The sequence below is a fragment of the Drosophila santomea genome, chromosome 3L, assembly GCF_016746245.2.
Source record: "Drosophila santomea strain STO CAGO 1482 chromosome 3L, Prin_Dsan_1.1, whole genome shotgun sequence".
NCBI classification, from domain to species: Eukaryota; Metazoa; Arthropoda; class Insecta; order Diptera; family Drosophilidae; genus Drosophila; species Drosophila santomea.
In genome coordinates this window covers 5,370,996-5,392,139 of record NC_053018.2, presented here as the reverse complement: position 1 = coordinate 5,392,139, position 21,144 = coordinate 5,370,996, and the positions used below count along the sequence as shown (strand labels likewise).

The window sequence follows — 21,144 nt, the reverse complement described above, 5'->3', positions numbered from 1 at the left end:
CGCAAGTAATCGAGAGCGAGATCTCTTAGGAATCCAAAAAATACTGCTGACGATTTTTAAGAGAAAGTACGGGTACTTAGGTAAACTATTTAATTTTAGAGAAATACTTAATTTGCTGTAAATCATTTTTATGACCTCGAAATCCGCTAACTAATGTCTCTGACATCAAAAAGAGTTGCTCGACTTGTAGAACATTGAAAGCGATTCATTTAGTTGTTAGTGAGTCTTTTCTTGCCCCGTTTTAGTTTTTATGCGCAAAGTTCAAACTACTTAAGACAATTATTTCCGGCACTTTTTCTTTAGCTTTGCCATAAAAACTGGCACAGAATCGTTGTGTTGTTTGCCGTATTCCTGTTCTGGCAATTTGCCTGTCGCTTTAACTGAACTCGACCGAACTGAAACTGAACTCGAATTTCACAGCAAATCGCTGTATAATTCCAATTATAAACAATTACCTGGAATGAACCCAAGACGCCCCGAGTCAAAGTTACTTTTATTTTTTGTCTTGTATTTGTAGATATTTTCTCGTTCTGTCCTACTAACCTAAAACGAAAAAGAGAGAAATTGTTTGGGTAAAGTAAACTTTTTAACACTTATATGCGAAAAATCAGCAAGAGTTTCGTTTCGGGGTGGCAAAAACCGAGTGTGACTCACTGGGCGTATGAGCGATTTCGTATCAATCCGGTTCAATGACACCCATGTGGGCCAGCGCCGAGTGCAGTCAGCATTAAATGTTAATATATTAATGATTTGCAATAACCACCGCAAGCAGACTTTTCTCGGCCCGCATTGTGGACATTGGCCAACTTAGGCGACAATTGGTCGCTTTTAATTGCCAAGTCGAGTTGCAGCGATTCCAAACCATTCCCATCCGGTTCACTCGGCACCCTAATGCGGTGGCAGATCTCGCATTCATTCGCTGTGTCTAGGCACATGAAAAAATATTCTTGCATTTCATATTGAAAGAAAAAGTTACCACATCTTAAAGCGAAGATTGGTGCCATTCATTCTTACTTAGATACAAATTGGTGCATATATTTCTAATCATTTTAAACAGAACTATACTCTTATTTATTAACAAAAAGTCCCCATTTTTTCCCAGTGCAACTCTCCGCTATGGCAATTCATTAACGCTCCACATGCGAAAGAAACGCTGCAAGTCCGTCTCGGACTCTGGCTCAAAGAAAAAGTTGCTGTGCCAGTTTTGGGTTTTGTGCAACAGTTGCAGCTCGCAGGCTGCGACTTCAACGGCCAGCCGAGTCATGATTGTCTATCCATCCGTCCGCCTGTCCGTATGTCCGCCTGTCCGTATGTCCGTTTGTCCGTCCGTCCATTTAGCTGGACCGGCGTTGGTTTAATTATTTAATTTTGCGCTCATTTGCATGGGGCAAGCCAGCCCAGTCTCCGCGCCTTTCGCAAGTGATTTGCATCCGAGAGCGTTTGTGTACTTGGATCCGTGCAGTGGAGCGCATTCCCCCGAAAAACCACCATACACCGATACACCCACGCCCCACAGCGATCTATGACCAGTGCCAAGCCAAGTGGAAATGGAAACTCTGGCTACATTCGAAACGAAAATGAAATGAAACTGAGCCAAAGCCTCGAGCCAAAGGTGCCCCCAGCAGACCGCGTTTAAATTTAACAGTCTTGCACGTTCAATCTGGCGGTTATAAAACCAGGGAACAGCCATGCACATTCAAATATGCAGTAAAAATTGGGAAAAACATTTATTTAAAAGAATATAAATATACATGGTACTGCAAAATATTAATTTCTGTATACAAAAGTATATAGTTATAGGAGTTTGATATTAATAGAAAAAATAGTAGTTGCCTATATCTACAACTACATATAATACATGTGAACTGTATCATTACTGTAGATTTCTTTTTGAAATTTAATTTCCACTTTTTTTCACTTAGCTGTATAGGAAGCCACCAAAGTAAAAGCCACAGGGCGGCTTTAAGAGCGGAAACCCCACCTAACAGCGGAGTAACTGTGAACCAAACGCTAAATTATCCTCCATTAAGCTAAATTCACTTTAAATTTTGTAAACATTTCCCCGTAACAAAATTCATTGTAAAAACATTTGGCCTGCCTTGGCAACCAGTGCAATTTAACGGCCACTGCAGCCCTCGGCCCAATATGTAAATTTTTCTATAAAAGCGAAACCAAAACAGAGACAACAAAACAAAAATGTTAGCCCCGAAATAAATTCAAATTTTTTATGAATCAGGGAAAGATGTGAGTATGTGGGCGGGGCAGTTCGCTGCGTGACTGAATGGCAGACTTGGACAAAGTTAGAGTGAGCCATAGAAAAAAGACCACTACAAAGTGGATTGTGCACTGGAAAAAAATCATGAATGGTAGAAGTTCTGTTAACTCAGAATTTCAGGAATTTATAAGATATCTCCAGCATTCAATAAGGTTTTCCATGGGTATTCAAATAGAAAATTATGATTATGTGAGTTAGGATCCCACAAAACATCATGTGCATAAAATTTTAAGAAGTTACCGCTGTAAAATTTTATCTTAAAGAACTATAACTGCCGTATAATATATTTTAAGTAATAACATATTTTTTTACCGTGCACATTGCAAGGTCCGAACGAGATATTTGATTGCATTTTGAAACGCCATATAAAAATGGTATATTTAATGTAATTTTTTTCCAAGTGACATTGCCCACGTTTGATGATGCTGCTCCTATGATTCTGTGGATATTTTTTTTGGCTGGTCATCACCGAAGCCTGAAGAATGTCTTTCAATATTTTATGCGTGGGCGCAGTGGGGGCAGGTATGAAGATGCCGGCGACACACTGACACACACAAGCTGCTGAAAAATTAATGAAAATGTCGTAGCAAATTGAAAACAATCAAGGTCCAAGCGGATAGAGAGAGATGGCTGCCACTGGCGTGAAAGAGATGGCGCTTAGGAGACTAGAAAGAGATGGCAGATAGAAAATGCAGTTGACCAAATATGCGCAAATATTGTGGTTTGAAAAGAGCAACAGCAAGGCAAAAGCCGGTAAAGGCAGAAATAAAGCGTGGCAACAAGATGATGCTGAAAACGATGACGATGATGATGATGGTGGTGGTGATGAAGAAGCCTCTCTGGCTCAAAAAAGAAAAAAAAAAAAAGAAAGACGAGGCAAAACAAGAAGAAGACGAAACACAAACAAGCAACTTGAAAACTTGATGTAGGTCAAATATTTTTTTCTTGCGGCTTCCAGTCAACGCCTGCTAAAAAGTGGTAGAAATAGGGGCATTGCGGGGTATCTGAAAATGGAAGAGTCTACCCGGGAACTCGTCTTAAATGTCTGCCTATGCATGTGTTCGTGTGTGTGTGTGATTGTGTGTGTGAGCGTGTTACTTTCGGTTTATAGGCCAATGCAAGATGGCAAGTTTATGAAGCATATGCGGAAGCAGAACGCAGAAAAGGAGGTGGGCATATTTGTTTGAAAGTCTGAGGTGGGGTGCCTGACGAGTATAAAGTTGCACCCTCTCACCATCCGCATATGGCCCGGGGTTATGATGAAGTTTCCGACATTGATGAGGCTGCCGGAGGAGCGGAGCTCCACTGCTGCCACAATAACCAAAGGAGACTGACAGCTGGCCCGGCTCGGGCTCGGGCTCGGGTTGCTCCTTCTGAGCGTTCTTAATTGCCGGGGCAAACACACACACAAAAACGAAACAAATAATAACCCACCGGGAGAAACAAAAAGTTGGTCAATAACCAAGTAACCAAGTTCCAAACGAAACTTCCGTCAAGTTATTGCAGTCTTTTTAACTGGTTGTGGCAACAAAAAATATTCCCCAACCGCAAGCTATTTTTAATAACACCATAAGCGGTTTAAAGTTATGGCTTCTCGGTTCTCATTTTATTAAGCTTATATCGCATTGAATTGCAGTTGGTAATGACAGCTCAAACGCCTTTTTCCATTTCAAATATAAGTATAAATTTAATATTAACTTTAAAATGCTAATTTATAGGTATGCATCATTAAAGGCACTTCAAACTGCATTAATTGATGTCTTATTATATTATATCTTATAATAAATTTCCAATTGCCTAATATAAATTGCCTAAAGTAGTTCATTGGATAAAATAAAATGCAGTAACGTTTTAGAAGTGGTGCAATTATAAAAGTATAAAATATGTGATATTTAACTATGTATATCAGAGATCAAAACGCGTATTTTTCGCTCTGCAGTCAAGCCAAAGAAAAGCTGCTGTCAAAGTTCTTGGCATCTGGTGTCGTGGGGAAGTGTATAGGTAGTTGAAAACATATTTACACGAAAAATGCAGCCCTGAGCAGATGAAAAACCCCCCACCAACTGCCAAACCCACTGAACTCCTGCCAAATTGGACCATGAACGTGATCAATTATTGGCCATTGTTGCGCATTTTTTCTTGTGTGCGGCTCGAAATCAATAACACAACAAAAGCCAAGTCAAGCAGCCAAGCGGCTCAAACGGCTCAAGAGTCAAGGCTAAAATCGAACTTAACTCGAATCGAGTTGCGTTTCGTATTTGTCTTTATCAGAGACCACACTGTGAACTAAGCTTAAATAATAACTGTCCAGAGACCGCAACAAAAACACAATTATGAGCATGGACAAAAGGCTAGAAATGCATACAAAATCACATTAAATATCAATGTCAGTCGTTAATTGTGACTCGATTCAATCGATTGTCAAGATGTATGTGGCTATAAAAAGATGATGGCGTCGCCTCGTTGACTTTTGGGTATTACCTTCTCTATAAGTCGGGTCTGCTGACCCCAGGGGCAATTAGAGGAGAGGTGTTATGTGGCCAAAGTGCCGTGGCCAAATATAGATCACCTCAGTTTTTTACTCGGTTCAGTGAGCTAGCACTATTTTTTTTTGTTGTCAATATAATGAAATACTTGAAAAATGAGCCGTTTTTTAGATTCCGTTTTTTCTACTTCATTGTTCAGTTTGTCTTGCAAGTGGCTTCCGCTTTTTAAGTTCGCTTGTTCGGCTATTCAATTACGTTGGCTGACTTATTGTATCGACGGCTTTTCTGAATTTCGGTTTTTCTGCTGACCTTTGCTGTTTTTTTACTATTTATAGTTTGGCAAATAAAATTTATCGATCGTTCACGTAAGCAGTGGTTAAATATCGAATTTAAGATAGTGACAAAGAAATCAGTTGGTAAATAATGGGATAAAAAGAGTGCTTACCTAAGCATTGGGATTAAAGAAAAACATAAACTTTGGTTCATTTAAAAGATAACAAAAATGTATGAAGAGGCTATAATGCGCGGATTACATAAAAAAGTGTTGGTAAAATATTTTAAATTTACAATTATACCGCAAGCTTATTTAAATTTACCATTTCATTCAAGTGAAGTCATGCTGTCTTTCCCGTGAGCTGATAAAAGAACACAATGGAAGATAGTTTTGCATTCCCAGCAAAAGAAAATGATTCCAATAGAAAGTCGAAACCTTAGATTAGTCTCTTTCAAATTAACCATAATTATTTTTTTAACCATCTGCAGTTAAAGGCCGCACAAATAGCTGGACTTTCCGCTCTTTGCCGCAATTGAATTAATTCAATGTGAATTTGAGCAAGAAACAACTAATTTCAGTTTACAGCGCTTTAAGGAAATGGCAGACATCAAGCAAAATGCTGGCTCTTCTGGCCAAGTAAAGATACCGTTTTGGCCAGGCATTATCGGCTTTTGTGTGCATCTCCTCTGGCTCTGGCTCCAACTCCATTCTTTTCAATTTCGTTAATGGATTTGCTTTTGTTTCGGTCGGAGCTGTGAAATGTTTTAGACAAAGTCGTAAAACTAATAATGGCAACATAGTATGTATGCAGGTACTTGGAATCGGCTATTTGGGAAGCTCAAATTAATTTGACGTGAGCATAGCTTCCAGTGATTGCAGTAACCAGGCTAATCGGTGGCCTGCTTCTCCGTTTTTTTCTTTTCTTAATTTAGTAGCTTGCTTTATATCTTTTTCCCTTTTGACTAATGGTGACCAGGCCCAGCATGTGTGCCGCCAATGATATATAATTAGTCAAGGCAAAAAGGCAAATTGGCTGACCAATGTCTGGGCCAGAGTTTAAAGCCGCAAATGCCCAAAAGCAATGTAGATACCCCACCCTTCTTCCGCCGACATAGTGTTTTTACAAATTGCAGACTAATTTGGTAAAGGGCCCTACGAAAAGGCCAACACTTGCTGTAACTTATGGCCCTCTGTTCGGTATAATATTTGTATGTAAGTGTAAGTGTACGTCTGTATGTTGCACATTTCCTTTTGAAAAGTTATTAGCGTGTTGAGCGCCATTTTTCTTGCTTTTCTTTTTGATTTAACATTTTTTATTTCCACCCTGCATACATACACATTTTCATTAAAAGACATAAATTGTGCAGAAAAATGCTCCTCCTCTGCTGGCGGCTAAAGAATGCCTGTAGCTGTAGATGTATCTGCATTTGTATCTATGGCTACAGCTATATGTATATATACATATATATAGCTCTGGATCTGGATCTGAATCAGAGTCTGGTGGGGGTATGTCTGAGTGGGCGGTGGAGTGGGCAGAAGGAGTAGATCTATGTGTGCATGTCGAGTGCTTTATCTTTCAGCCTTTGCGCTTTTTATTTACGGTAAATTTTTTCTCCCAGCATTTTGAATGAATGAAAGTTGCACGAGTGCAGCGCGAATAAATGAATGAATGAATAAGCGACCGAGCAACTGAACAAGTGAGTGGGTGGCAGCTACAAGAATGTTGCAAATGGTTCAACAAAACGCTGCATATTAAAATATTTGACTAGGCGAGGGCGTACACCACTGCGTATGCTCAACATTTGCAATTCGTTGCATTACTGAGAAAGGAAATTAGTCAAATGCCGGCGACAAATTGAATAGCTAAAAAACAAACCAAGCCGTAATGGAATACAAATACCGTTTAAAAAGTCGGCGGAAGAACATTTCTGTTTGAGGGCTTAGAAAAAAAGGTAAAGACCTGTCTGCACCTGTTCACAGCGGAAATGGAAGACTTTGAAATGCTCAACGGCCGCAAAAAACACAAGGTGAAGTAAAAAGACTTGCGGGATATTATATTAAACACTCAGACAGGCCAGAAAAAAAGGAGAGAAATTATGTGTTCTTCGTGGATTTAGTTAGGGATTAACAGCAGATGGTGAAGTACAAATATCGACTGACAGAAGGGGAAACTAGATACAGGTATTTAAAAATATTAGGCTACACATCTAGGGCTTGAACTTAAAGTGAAGGAAAGATAAACTCATTTTACACTTCTTACAAACATGGATTTAAAAGTTTAAACTTTAGTTTCCTCTTCTGCAAAGCGTAATGCAAGAATTAAAATATTTTCCCTTTAGCTATTACCTCAATAACCTTAATGCTTTAAACCAGCTGTAGGCAATGATGAAATCTGGTGATTCTAGCACTTATTTCCACTCTTTCTCCATTTCACCGGCGATTAAAGAATTCTAACAAGCCCGCGCCCACTTAAGGTTAAGGTTTTCACTTTTTCCCCCGTTTCGCTTTTCTTTGGCCATTAAGTTTGGACGTTGGTAAACAAAAAAGCGAAAGATAGCAACAGAGTGTGTCCGACAATTTTTGCCCATTTCGCTGATGCGACGTCGTAAACTTTCATGTGCCGCCTTCGCTGCCAACTTTTTGGTCGTGATCTTTCACTCACTCACTTTTTCCACTGTCTCTCTCTTCAATCTAACTCGAAAAAACACACACGCCGAGGCATTCAAATTAGTTGTGGGCGCTGTTCCCTGCTCTTTTTTTTTGTACCATTTTTGGATCCGTTGTAATTTCAGGCAACACACGTTCGTGAGGGCCCCAAAACCAAACCCAACTGACCACGCCCACCTGCCAGGAGGGACACGCATAAATCTCGCCACTATGTCAATCGCATCAAAGTCACGTAATCTATGCGACATTTTCACTGAATCGTTAAAATTGGAAAAAGCGCTACGGAGGTGCACTTAATTAAGCACAGAAAAAAATGAAAAGAGTTTAATAAGTAATAATTATCTTATAATATTATTTATTACAACAATTAAACTTAAACTTAACTAAGGTTTATAAGAAAAAAAAACATTTTTTTTTTTGTAATTTATGTTAGGTGGTAGCAAATCATTTTTTCTTGTGCACTTTGATCGACATGTCTGCAGGCTCATCATGCATTATTCGAGTGGCATTCGGTAAATGCAGTTAGATGCACATTTGTTGAGCAAATTGTTTTTGAATCTGTTTGTCCAAGTCTGTTAGTGGCCCATCAGCTGACCAACACTTCACGGCCAGTCAACACGATGATTAATGTCAAAGTCAGCGACATGGCGAGCAAAAATAGTAATTACAATTTTCGTTAAATCCTATCATTATGTAAAAACGAATTGAGTACTGCCAACGCGTGAAGGTTTAATCAAAGTTTTTCACACGAAAATGTTTTGTAAAGCTTTTTGCTTAACCCCGACTGCCAAAAAAACAATATTAAAAAATAAACATTAAGCTCAACGTTGGCAAACCAAAGCACAATGCGCAGAAAAAGTGGTTAACACGCCCGTGAACTCTCACACATGTTTAAAAATGGAAGTTGTTGCACTTATTTTTCGCTTTTATTTTGTTGCAATCTCTCGCTATCTATTGTAGTTGCAGGAAAAGGGAAAATTGTGCGACTTTAAATGCATCATAAGTGCACGCGATTTCAGCACTACATTATGCTCCTTGGTATCATGTGCCAAGGTCAAAACGCTTTTCATTACAGCTGATAACACACATGCTCACATTCAGTCCATGGCTGTTGTTACCTTATTGATAGAAATCTGGAGATAATAGATTACACTGCGAACTGAACGGATTTTTAGTGCAATACTTAATGTATTACCTAAATTTCTCAGGGCTTTTGTTCAAATATTACATCTAACTTCTACGACTATCAGCATAATATATTTTGTTGTCATAATTTCTCCCAGTGCCGTGTGCTTAAGTCTGGCTCACCAGTTTCCTTTTGACAGCTTTAAGAATGGCCCAAAATGATTTGTGCGAGGCCGCGACAGCAGCACTTTCCATTCACGCCCGCGCCTTTCGCTTTTCATTCGCAAACAGTTCTCCAGTTGTGCGAAACTGGAAATTAAAAACACTTAATGTGCACTTCCGGCACGAGGCGGGGGGAGAAAAAGATGAAAATTCCGGAGATACTATGTTTGAGATGCCGGAGTTGCTGCTGCAACTTATCGGTGCCATCAGCAACAGCAACTACAACAGCAACTACAACAGCAACTAAAACAGCAACATGTTCAGCGGCCAACAACATTTTACGTTAATATGTTTGTTTGTTTGTCTTTTGTTTCTGACTCTAACCCTTTTTTGGCACGTTTTGTCTTCTGGCTTTGTGGCCTGTGTGTCGTCTTGCTTTTTGTGTGTGTGTTTTTTTACCACTCTACTCTGCTCTTTCGCTAAATGTTGTTTACTTATTGTCATTGTTGGTGTTGTTGCCATTTTTCTTTTGTTTTTCCCAACATTGTTGGTGCCGCTGCTTAACATTCACCTACTTTTCACCTTGTTAGCCACGTTTGTACAGCAGCAGCAGCAGCTGTAGTAGCAGTAGCAGTAGTGGCTGTAGAAAAAGCAGCAAGTTCTGCGCTTGGCCCTGGCATCATCATCAAAGCCAACGGCGGAGGCTTCAAATGAAATTAGAAGTTGACGCAGTGCAAAAGTAGAAAAAGCAGCTAAAGCACCAAAAGCACCAAAAGGCGGCCAAAACAATAAGGTACAACGGCACGATAGGGGCTGAAACAAAAAGCCAACAATGCAAACTGCACAGCGAACCAAAGCCCAGGAACGAAGCGAATTCAGAAGACGATGGCCTACACTGCAACAAAAAGAACTAGGCGGAAAATAAGTATACAACATACAAACATAAAAGATTGAAGATTATTAAAATGGTATTAGATATTTAAAGCCCTAGCAAATTTATTCTATTTATTCTAAGAGTGATAAGTTACGGAATTAGCAGCAATCCAAGTTACCCATAGTTTTCCCCCAGTGTAAATCCACTCTCCTCGGCGGCGAGAAGATGAAAACTGAGCTCTAAGTAGAAAGTTAATTAGGCTTAAATGTGCGAGAAGTCGACGATGACGACGGCATTGAGTAGGAAACACAACAAATACAACAAGAATAATGGCAACAATAGCCAGTGAGAAGATGAAGCAGAAAAGCCAATTAAAAATTCTTACGCTTTTGCCTTAATTTTTTTTGCACCAGCTTCGCAATGGCTAATAATAATAATTTTAAGCCCAAAAACTGAATCGATGTACGGCATCAGCTGCTTGTTAATTAATTTTTATGCATTTCTACAAATGTTCAATTCGAAAAAGTTTTCGCGATCCGGACTTGGCGTTTTTGTTAGCGTGCAGCGAAGCGAACCAATCAATGGCCAAGCGAAACTTTCGTTTTGACTGAATTTCACTCTTGGCCCAAAGGCGCCCACTGAAAATCGACCAGAAATCATTGGCGAACCCGCCGCCAACTTGGTTGACATTAATTGGTCCCATTAAACGGTGTTCGCTAATAAGTTGGCATCAACTAAGTTCCGGAAGTGCCGCTCTAGCTCTTCAGTTCCGGCCATTGTTGTGTTCTTCTCAGCCTTGTCCGGCGTACAGATGTGCCGGAATGGGAACGATTAACACTCGGATAACTTGGGGCAAATCGAATTGGTCTAGATTGCGTATTTCTGTGAGTTTGCGGCACTAACGACATGCCAATATGTGCCACAAAGCCCTTTTAGCTGGATTAAGAACTTTTGGAATGTATGGCTGAGTTACAGAGGATCCAGAAAAATAATATGAATTTTACCTTTTTACGAATTGACATATTTTTTTAAGAGTAGAGAAGATATTTATGAACACGAATTTTAAAGATATGTATGGATAAAGCTTGTGAAATCATTTAGTATCATTAATGCTTAATTATTTGGAACTTGTGTGTTAAAATCAAGACAGTAACTAAGAACAAAACGAAAGCACACTAATTAAATTATGAATTTATAATGAGCGAATGCGTAATGGTGAGTTTTGCGGTTTTGTGAATGCCATATTTATATCTATGCTAACCAAAAATATTTTAAGAATATACTTTGTAAGTGAATCAATGGGAAACCCTATTCTTCTTTGCTTATTTTCCGTAGCTCAGGCTTAAGTACGTGTATCAATGGAAAATCTGAGCTGCCTACTCTATATCCGCCAGCATCGCGATGACTTCATCGAGAGGCCCATTCTGAATTCCGTAAGGGGAAGTATTAACGTGGCCTTAAGGTCGTACCATCAACGCGGCCAACGGCAGCAACTAATTTAGGGCTTAACTCTAATCAACGTTGAGCAGCCCGCCCGCCAGAAATCTCATGGATGCGTGTGCGCCTGCATTTGAATGCGAGTGTGTGTGTATCTGTGTTGGCCACAATTGAATGGAGTTGCGGGTAGATGGGTGTTCCAGAAGGAGTAATCCACTGGGGAATGCAGCCACAAAAGGGTCTCCACTTCAGCAACTTTCTGCATGTGCCAGTCAATTTGCATTTTGAGCAGCGGAGAGCCAGAGAAGCTGGCAACTGTTGCATAATTAAAATTGGAAAATTAATTTCATAATTTCTGCCAGCGCTTTCATTATTAACAATTGTCCCGAAAAACACAAAAGCTCCTTCTGCTGACCGACATATTCTCTCGGCTTTTTGTTTTCTGTTTTTTTTTTTCAGTTTTCCGTACTCAGTTTTCAGTTTTCCGTACTCAGTTCTCAGTTTTCAGTTCGCCCGATTCTGGCATCTCGATTCGCTTTTGTTTCAGGTTTCGAGTTCCTGTTCTGGCCGTTTGGTTCTGGTTCCATTTATTATTTATGTGCATTTTGATGTGGAAAATATTCCTTTTTTTGTCGTTTTATTTGCCTTGCTGTAGCTTTGTTTTTATATATTTTGTTGTTACATGGAGTTTTGCCAGTTGGAAATTTGTCGCCACCCGGAAAAGTTTTTAGGGAGGTACGTATATATTTTGCGTATTGTCATTTTGTCATTTGGATAACATTGTAATGCAGTTGGACTGGAATAGTTTTTTACAGTTCGAGAGCTGGAAAAGCTGCAGAGCAATTTCCACTTTACACTCTTGGCCATGTGGGTTAATTAGCACTGGCTTTTCCACAGCTAAAGGGAAATCACTTGGCAGTTACGTTTTTGAATCTGCAACATTACGGGGCCTTTGAGTTTCCGCCTTGGCAGCTACATATACATGTGTGTATGTAGAGTTCCGATTAACCCCGGCTTGAAAACTACAGTTCCGATTTAACCCGGGCTTAATGAGGCCGCAGATGCAGAGTTGGCCAAAAGAAATCGCTGATGTAATGCCACGCACATTTGCCACAAGGCAATGCCCCTACCACAGGCTAACTGCCCATTGTGTGTAAATTTGTTACCATTTTTTTTTCTGTTTTTCGTTGTATATCTTTTTTTCTGCGCTACCTCGTATTGCACATAAAGGTAATTTCTAATTTTCTGGTGTTTTATTGTTTATTGTTTTTCTGCCGGCTCATTTTATGGCGCCGACTTATGCAACACCTCTAAGGCAGCGACGCATGCGCTCGAATTACACACATGGATATGGACACTAAACGCAGGGTTTTGCCTCCATATCGACCATAAAAGCATAACGGCTTTCATTAATCATGCCGGTCACGTCCACGCAAGAAAAACAAAAAAGAACTGAAAACTTACACTAATACAAAATGTCTAGGAGCGCGAGAATGTGCTCTAGTAAACGGGGAACTAATTGTGAATAATTAATGAGGTTTGGAGACCAAACACAGCAAACCTTGAAAACACCGAAAATCTGATTTCTTACGAAATTATTCTATTTCGGGAAATTAAGTGGTTTCCCAATGCCATGCTTAATTGAAGATTATAGCTCTGAGAAGAACTTTCAGAATACTTAATAAGCATAAACAAGTGAGCTGTAAAATCCAACCCGTACTACAAATAAGTTTGTGTTAGTCTTAAAAGTAGTTATACTTTTTTTTTACCTTTAAGAGGGATTATTTTGTATATGTTCCTTCAAACTCTATCTTAAACTTGTCTTGGACCGAGATTTTTCGCTAACTGCACCGATGCAATGGGGAACCTCGTGTGGCCGCAAAAGAACAGTAGCATCGACAACCGTTGCCAATTAGCGGCAACATGCAAAGCGCATTTGCATTCGCATTGAACCTGCAGCTCTCTATTTTGCGATTCTGCCTGCTGGCGATGACACCGGAGCATCGATGGCACCAACAACCGAGCCGGAAAACGTAATCAGTTCAAGTCGCGGCGCGGGATTAGGTTGGGCTATAGAAGGGCCAGGTATAGGTATCCTAATTGAGCACTTCACCTATAATGCGCAGCAATAAATTGAGGATTTTTGCATACCTGGGAAATCGGGGGAAACTCGAGAAAACCCACATCTAATCATATACCTGAGGGGGTTTAAAAGTCGCCCGCACACGCACTGATTGCATCATTTGGCCTCAAACCAGTGACGAGAACGTTTCAATTTGCATATAAGATACGAGTAGAGAATGTCAGACTATTACAGTGGCAACTCCCCAAAGAGGACGGAGAAATCCGTGAGCTATGCCCTCTACCTCCACCGAAGGGAGTTGGGCCGTCCCAAGCGCAAGATGATGCGAATCGCCAGCACCAAGCTGCAGCTGACAAACGAGCTCATCCAGCTGCAGCAGCGTCGCCAATGGGAGACGGCCTTTGACCTCGAGTTCGATGCGGAGGCCAGTTCCCAGCAGATGAGTGCCCTCGATAGGGAACGGGAGTATCGCGATAGATTGCGCACCAATATGCAGCGGCAACTCGAGAAGCAGCAGAAACGCAAGCGAAAGTATCTACAGGAAATCGGCAAGCGCTAGTACTGCCAACTACCAGCATTATGCGGAAGGCAATAATTAATTAATTAATTAATTAATTGAGCACCTTATTAAGTAACTTAAAGAGCATGATAACTCATATGGACAAACTAGAAAATCAAGATTTTCAAGCTATAGGTTTAATCTTTCTGACCATTTAGAATACTCCTATCTAGACTCAGGAAAGCAGGAACATAAAACCAGGAACTCAGTAAAAGATTTTGTGATATAAAGAGACAGCCTTCACCATCCCTTTACAAATATTATTTAGTTTTACGGCATTACGAGTGCATCACCTTATATGAATTATTATATAAATCTAGCATTAAAACAGAAGACTATCGCTCAATAAAACAGTTGCATAACAATTACAGAAGACCTTTTTCATTACCAATTACGGATCAAAACTAATTTCGAAATATGCCAAAAGATTTGTGACTAGCTACCCATCGTTTATCTTCGCTCGTTTGCAGAATTGATATTCCTTCTTTCTAGGCCACGGACTTTAAGCCAGTCTTAGCCAAGCGATAAAGAGCATCATAAATCACGAAAAAAACTGCGTCTCTCCGTGTGACTTCCACAACTCAAGAGATCGGGGCTGAGACAAGCAAAAGTGTTTGACTTTTGACACTCTTTCCTAGGCGGTTAAGGTGGCAACGACTGTCAAGTGCAGGAAAACATGAAAAACTACCAGCAAATAACAACTAAACCGATACCTGGTACTAAACAACATTTTTACTAGCAGCTACCAATTGAACGATAATTGCAGTTCTAACCAAAAAAGAGATATAAATGAGGATTTTATTAGCCCCTTTGCTCTTATTGTAAAACTCAATTGTAGGTTTACCTTGAAAATAACTTCGAGTTTAATGTTTCTTTTGAAATTCAACTTTTCACTATATGCTGGGTGTAGAGAATATACCTCGTGTATGCCTCGACTACCTCGTGGAAAAGAAAAGCGCCAAGAACAGGCGAGGAAATGCAACAGAAGCCGCCCAAAGGTGAGCGAACAACAACTTTTTTTCAATTTCCTGCTGGCATTACGCTGAGCATCGCAGCTGTGCGCCGTCCCTCTTGCACGCAGTTTTTCACGAGCCCCAACCACCGCTTTTCCCTGCCGCTTCCCCTCTCCACTCAGAATTTTCCTGGCCATTGACGTTTTTTCGAGCACGAAGGCTGCGTCTTCTTTTCAGTTTTCCTCTGGTCGCGGTTGTTGTCTTCGCTCTCGCTTCTCGCTTGATTTGTCACACAGTCCCAACGGGAAAATAAACCTGTCCCCGTGTACTATACTATACTCGCAGTGTCTCTGGGCCGCGGAAAACCGGTATGTGCGCTTTCTTTTTGCTCCCACTGTGCTGCCGAGTGGGGAAATGCCTTGTGGGGCAGGGGAGTTACGAGGGGGCGGGATGCATTGCGTTTCATCTTAGCTCTCGTATTTAGTTGCAATTCCCTTGCACACACTCGCAAGGAGCACCCACACACAGAAAAATATGGTTCTAACTTTAAATCTTCACTTTTAAAATATGCCTTAAAAACAAACTAACATTGTGGCATTTAAAGATCTAAAAATTAACTCACTATGTTTAGAGAATAATTTTATAAGAATAAGAATTATTACCATTAAAGCTTCATGTATAGTTATTTTCAGATACATGATACATGATTTATACTCTTCCTTAGAATTTGTATTAATTAATTCAAGCCATATTATGCAGTTAATAACTTGGTCTTTCCGTGTACCAATCCTATTCCCCATCGCTGTTTACAATTCTAAGTGCAGTATCTCGGCGAGTTTCGCTTAGTTTTTTACAGGCATTTTCTTCGTTTTGTTTCTGTTTCTTTTTTTTTGTTGGCATGTCGGTTATTTATGCGCCTTGTTGTCCCAATTCTTGAAAAATACTACAACAAGCCTCGTGACTGCGTCCATGTCTCTGTGTCTCTGACCATGCACTTTAGGATTTTTTTTTTGTGTTGCAGCCTGCTATTTTTAATAAGCAATGCTACAAAAGCGCTCCCCTTCTGGCTTTTTGTTTCACTTACCTCACTTTATCCATTGGCCATTAAACGCTGCAACGCTGGAAAAGAGAGCAAAAAGAAGTTTTTATTATTTAAGGCAAAATCAATATGAGAAATTCTGCTGACAGCGACCAGCTCGCTGCGTTTGTGTGTGCATATAAAATTTTACAACAGCCCAGAGGGCGGGGACTGACATAAATTTAATACCTTTTCAAATTGTTTTTCATAACCCATTTTCCTATAAATGCGCTGCTGCACTCTGTTGGCCAGCAGATAAAGTGCATTTGTTTACTTTTCCTTTATTTCACGCTGCAGTAATTGTTGCAATAGCAATGCCCAAAAACAAATATGAACAATGCAAATACGAAACTAACTCGGTCGCTTGTTCTTTGCTGAATTTTATCTATGCCCGGCCCACAGCATTTGAGCCAAAGAGCTTTGCTAATAAGCCTTTTTAAATATGGAAATTTCACTCGTAATAAGATTTTAAGCTGGGCTGTCAAATGTATGCCATGATGTGCTGTTCGTCGCATTTTCCCAAACTTATTGATTTTGAATTATAAGCTTAATTACATTCTTATTCTGAGTAAAACTATGAATTGACTATAATATTTGTCATATTCTTCATCAAAATTAGATTTAATTTCAGTTTAAGATTGTTAACTTTCGTTTATTCCTTGGTGCAAAGCAAACCTCTTCACACCGCGCTGAATGTTATCATTAACCCCATAATGCCCCATCTAGTCGCCAGTTCCGTGTACCCATGTCTTTATGTTCATTCAACCGTGGGACAATGGGAAACTTTGGATTCTACCCATTTGAGTTTTCCCAATGATTTTTGCTACTGCTGTTGGTTTGTTTGCTTTTACTGTTTTTTACTCTTCGTTTTGGCACTTGGGCTTCTTCTTGTTGCATTGAATTCTGCGTGTCAGCAGCAGCTGTGTTGGCCACTAAACAACGTCCAATGTAACAACAACTGTAATAATAGCAACAATAATGGCAAACAAAACAAAAAACACACTCTCCGGCTCAAACAAACAACATTGTACAAATAACAACACTTTTTATTGCTACCAAAAGGGAGATGGATGGAGTACTTGCCAAAGCAGAAGAAGCAGTCCACTGAAGAGGGGGAGGGGAAATTCATTGCGGAGGGGTGGGTGGAAAAGTGGGCGGTGGGGTGGAAAGGGGGGGGCTGTAAGAGCAGTAAACACAAATAAACAATTGCAATTGTGTGGCGATGGTTGTAATTCTGTGAGCTGCTAAATCGTCTGTAAATACTTTTGTACAAGTTAACAGTTATAAATGGGCTTTTTATGACTTGTATGGGACAATATTTGTGAGCACACTACACAACACTGGACACGAGCCGAAGGACGAGAGGGAAAATGGCGGGGTGGCGAAGTGGATTAATGGGCCAAAAGTCCTTGTCAAAGAGATAGATGTGTGCTTCGACTTGAAAAATACCCAGGGCTTGCATTCTTCGTAATGTACCCAATAAGGAAATATACGCCTTAGTGTAGGTATAAAATCCAAATTTTTACAATCCCTGGCATCAAAGAACTGCACATACCAAAATTTATTTCCCGAATTCCAATAGATCCTGAGATACAGCTGCCTTCCCAGGCTAGGCAGCATACAAAACCTGTACTTTGCAAGTTTATAGCGGATAATTCATGCGAAATCGTTGGTAAGATAAGAGGGATAGCATAATTATGCCGATAGCCACAACAAAAGTTCGCATACCAAAGATAGTGAGCCAAAGTCCCAAGGATCGTAAGTTCCAAGTGTTTTATGAAGCCACACCGTACGTACACTCTGCATATTACAGGTAATTGGGGATTTGTTGCCCAATGATAATGGCATTGAGCTGTTTTTTTTTTTTTTGCTACTGCCACTGCTGCACTGCCTTCGCTCCACATTTTTCATGTTGCAGGCATTCGGAATCGCTTAGAAAGTCACTTGAGGGATATGGCCAACAAATCGAGCTGCGAGTGAAGCCAAACACTTTACTTACGTCTGTTTGTCAGTCAAGTGAAATCGTATGCCGCCTTCTGCGTCTATGCCCCATGCCCCATGTCCACATCCACATCTACGTCCACGTCCATGTCCATGTCCATCTCCATGTCCAACTTTGAATCCAAGACCGAATCCGAATGCGTATACGAATACGAACCCCAGTTCGAATCCAACTCGACGTGGATGTCTGCTCGTTGTCTGGCCAAGTGGCAAGTAGTTATTGTTACGATTTATGGCATACGCACAGCAGATGAACGGGGGAGAGTTGCTCCATCCGGGGGATTTCTATTTCTATTGATTTTTTTTCTACCACTGGAGTTGCTGCTACAGCTTCTGCTGTTGCAGTGTGTTTTCTATTTGCTGCTGTTGATTTGCCACACGTCCATAATAATGCTAAGAAATGGAAATCATAAAAGTCAACAATCATCCACGTTGGCCATGACCAGATTACTGCAGTCGGTGCGCTGGAAAATCGCTTGGGGTATGGGTATATGGGTATGGGTATGTATATAGCAAACAGTTAGTTGCAGTTGAATTTGCGCGGCATCATTAGGAAAATTTTTGCGCTTTCGTCAAAGAAATCAGGCAGTACCGCCATAATGATGTTGACGCTGCGTTTTGAGCAGCCAGGTGAAAAGATGTCTGGGGTCGCAATTCAGTGGGCTTGGGAAAATAATACAGCTCAATCGATTTCCACTATCGATATCATACAAAAAATGTAAAGAGCTAGTTAAATCTCAAATCAAAAATGTATCAGTAAAAGCATATAACACAATCATCGATATAATAGACATTGCTAGCGGTTCTGTACTATCCCTTTGGATTAATACTCTCCAATTACTCGACATTAAAACCCAATCCCTTGGGGATGACCAATCGAATCTGAAATTTATACAGCACTTGTGTGTTTGACAATTTTGCATTCGGCGGTGAAAGTCGGAAAATACTGCAAACATAAAACTAGGCAGGCGTAAAAATGCAACGACACAAAACCCAGCCCTTTTAGCCCATTTACATGCCAACAACAGCAAATATCAAATCTGCTACGACGAGAGTAATGCAAGATTAAATGCAACAAAAAAGGGCATATAGCATTCGCAAAAAAGCGAAGCTCTACATAAGCAAAAGCCAAACAAAATATTTATTATTGCACAGCAATGCATGCAGAAATACCCTAACCCAAAACTGCTTTCAACTGACACACGATGGGCTTTGTTATGCCATAAATGCCATGGGAGCTGGAATATTAATTCTTTGCTCTATTATCTAACAATTAAACCATAAATTCTGATTATCAAGTGACATGGCAGCATGAAAATTTATGAGCGGATGAGGATCGAGGTCAGTAAAAACACATTCGGGTGATGATTTTCGGACATGATGTTAAAAAGGTGATGCAAGAATTTTTTAAATATGTTTTCATGTGGTTTCTGTTTTTTATATAATTCTGTTTGATGGCAATTTGTAGATGAATTATTGCTCCACAATTAGTGCGTTAAGTTAAATAAATTTGATATGTTAAATAAAATGAACCCATTTTAGTTGCTATGTCGGACAGGGAGGGCATACAACTATGTGGTATTTCATTTTGAAACCCGACAACATTTTCCGACTTTTTTACTTCTACAGCAAAATGTTGGCTTTTCAATTTGTTTTAAAATACAATAAAAGTGCATTTTGCATTTTGTCCGCCACGCATTGATTGAATGCGTCGCATCGCGCTGACTTTTTGTACCTCTCTGCAATCCCCTCAACTCAGATTTCGCTTTGCGAATTGACATGAACAATTTTAATTATATTTTACGTCAATTGTAAAAGGCCCCGGTCGAGCAGCAACAGAAGCAACAGGAATATTTTTGGTTTAATTAAATGAAAATTGTGTGGAAATTGCCGGGATGGAAGTGGAAATCGCTGTGGAAATGGGCACCGAAGCTGCTGATTTCGTGCATCGTTAAATGCTAAATCGAATGTGAAAGGGATAACGATCCGCGGAGTTGGAGACAATTGAAGGTTTTTTTCCCTTTTTTTCCCACTTGGCCATAATATTGTTTGCTTTTTGCAAAGGTTCATTAAGCCCATCATCGCAGTCTCATTAATTGTTTTGTGCCTCCAACAATACGCCCATTTCTTCACAGGGTATACGCTACAAAATGTGTGTCATTTAGCTGGGATTTTGCAAAAGATTGTCATGAAAATGAGCTGAGGCAACTGTGATTGCCGGCTGCGATTTGTGTGTGTGTTGCGATTTGTTGCAATGGAAAATTTATTGAACTTACATCACAGCCGGCAATCGGAATGTGTAATCCACTGACACTTTGGCCACTCTACCGTGACATTCTTGAAGCTAGAACAAGTTAATAAAACCCACTCGGACATGGTCAAAAAAGGGAGGGCTCCTCAACTTCAGAGTCTTCATAAATTTGTACTTGAGCGGCCAAGCGTGACGAACGAGATTACTGAAATCTTCTGGAGCAGATCCATTTTTCATAGCAGAGAGCCAAGCGCATTGAGTTGTCTTCTCTCACAGATACAATTCTGGTACAATGTCCGCCACTGTATGTGTGTATCTGAGTGAGTGCAACAAATTGCTTTTGCTTCAGCCAGTCGCTGTCATAATAGTTGTTGCTTCTGCTGCTTGGCTGCCATTGTACCCTTTTTTCTCTATTGTTGCTGCTCTAGTTAGCGTTGCCGCCTGTAATCGGACATCAAAATGCGAAAATGATACTGAATGAGTATCCCCCCTTCTCATATCCCGCCATTGTTGGCCAATAATGAGCAGCTAGCGATCTGGGCGGAAAAAGTGGTATGAGTTTTATTCAATTAACAGGCGGTGCAAGGGCTAAAACATTCCTGGTAAGGGAACTGAGCATTAATGGTATTGAAAAGTTGCAGCGTATAATTTGTAACCATTACCTTCATTTAGCCTCATATTCTTGAACTTAGAAACAAAGATAACCAATTTGTGATATAACATTTTTAACTTTTCGTGATTTTATATAAACTAGGTTTTCAGTTTTCGTAGTCTTGTTAAGCATTCTATATAAATGGCAATTAATATTTAGAATAAATTTTACCTTGAATCCTGATTTTTTTTTCTGAGTGCACAATTAATTAACTCCAGTGAGAACTTGAAAGGCTTCCATTCATCAAGCGAGTGTTGAGGTGCCAAC

The 21,144-nt window shown here is 40.1% G+C and overlaps 2 protein-coding genes across 2 annotated transcripts in view; one reads left to right on the top strand and one right to left on the bottom strand.

Moving 5' to 3' along the window:
• The window catches only part of LOC120448051, a 105,672-nt gene that overhangs the window by 74,452 nt on the left and 10,076 nt on the right, over positions 1-21,144 (bottom strand). The window contains exon 2 of the mRNA XM_039629800.2: positions 15,980-16,014. The gene's annotated coding sequence lies outside the window, so the exon portion shown is untranslated. The remainder of the gene's footprint in view (positions 1-15,979; positions 16,015-21,144) is intronic.
• On the top strand, positions 13,531-13,977 carry LOC120448054. Its single transcript, XM_039629803.1, has one exon. It carries the CDS (start codon positions 13,601-13,603, stop codon positions 13,940-13,942), a length of 342 nt encoding a protein of 113 aa, XP_039485737.1. The 5' UTR covers positions 13,531-13,600; the 3' UTR covers positions 13,943-13,977.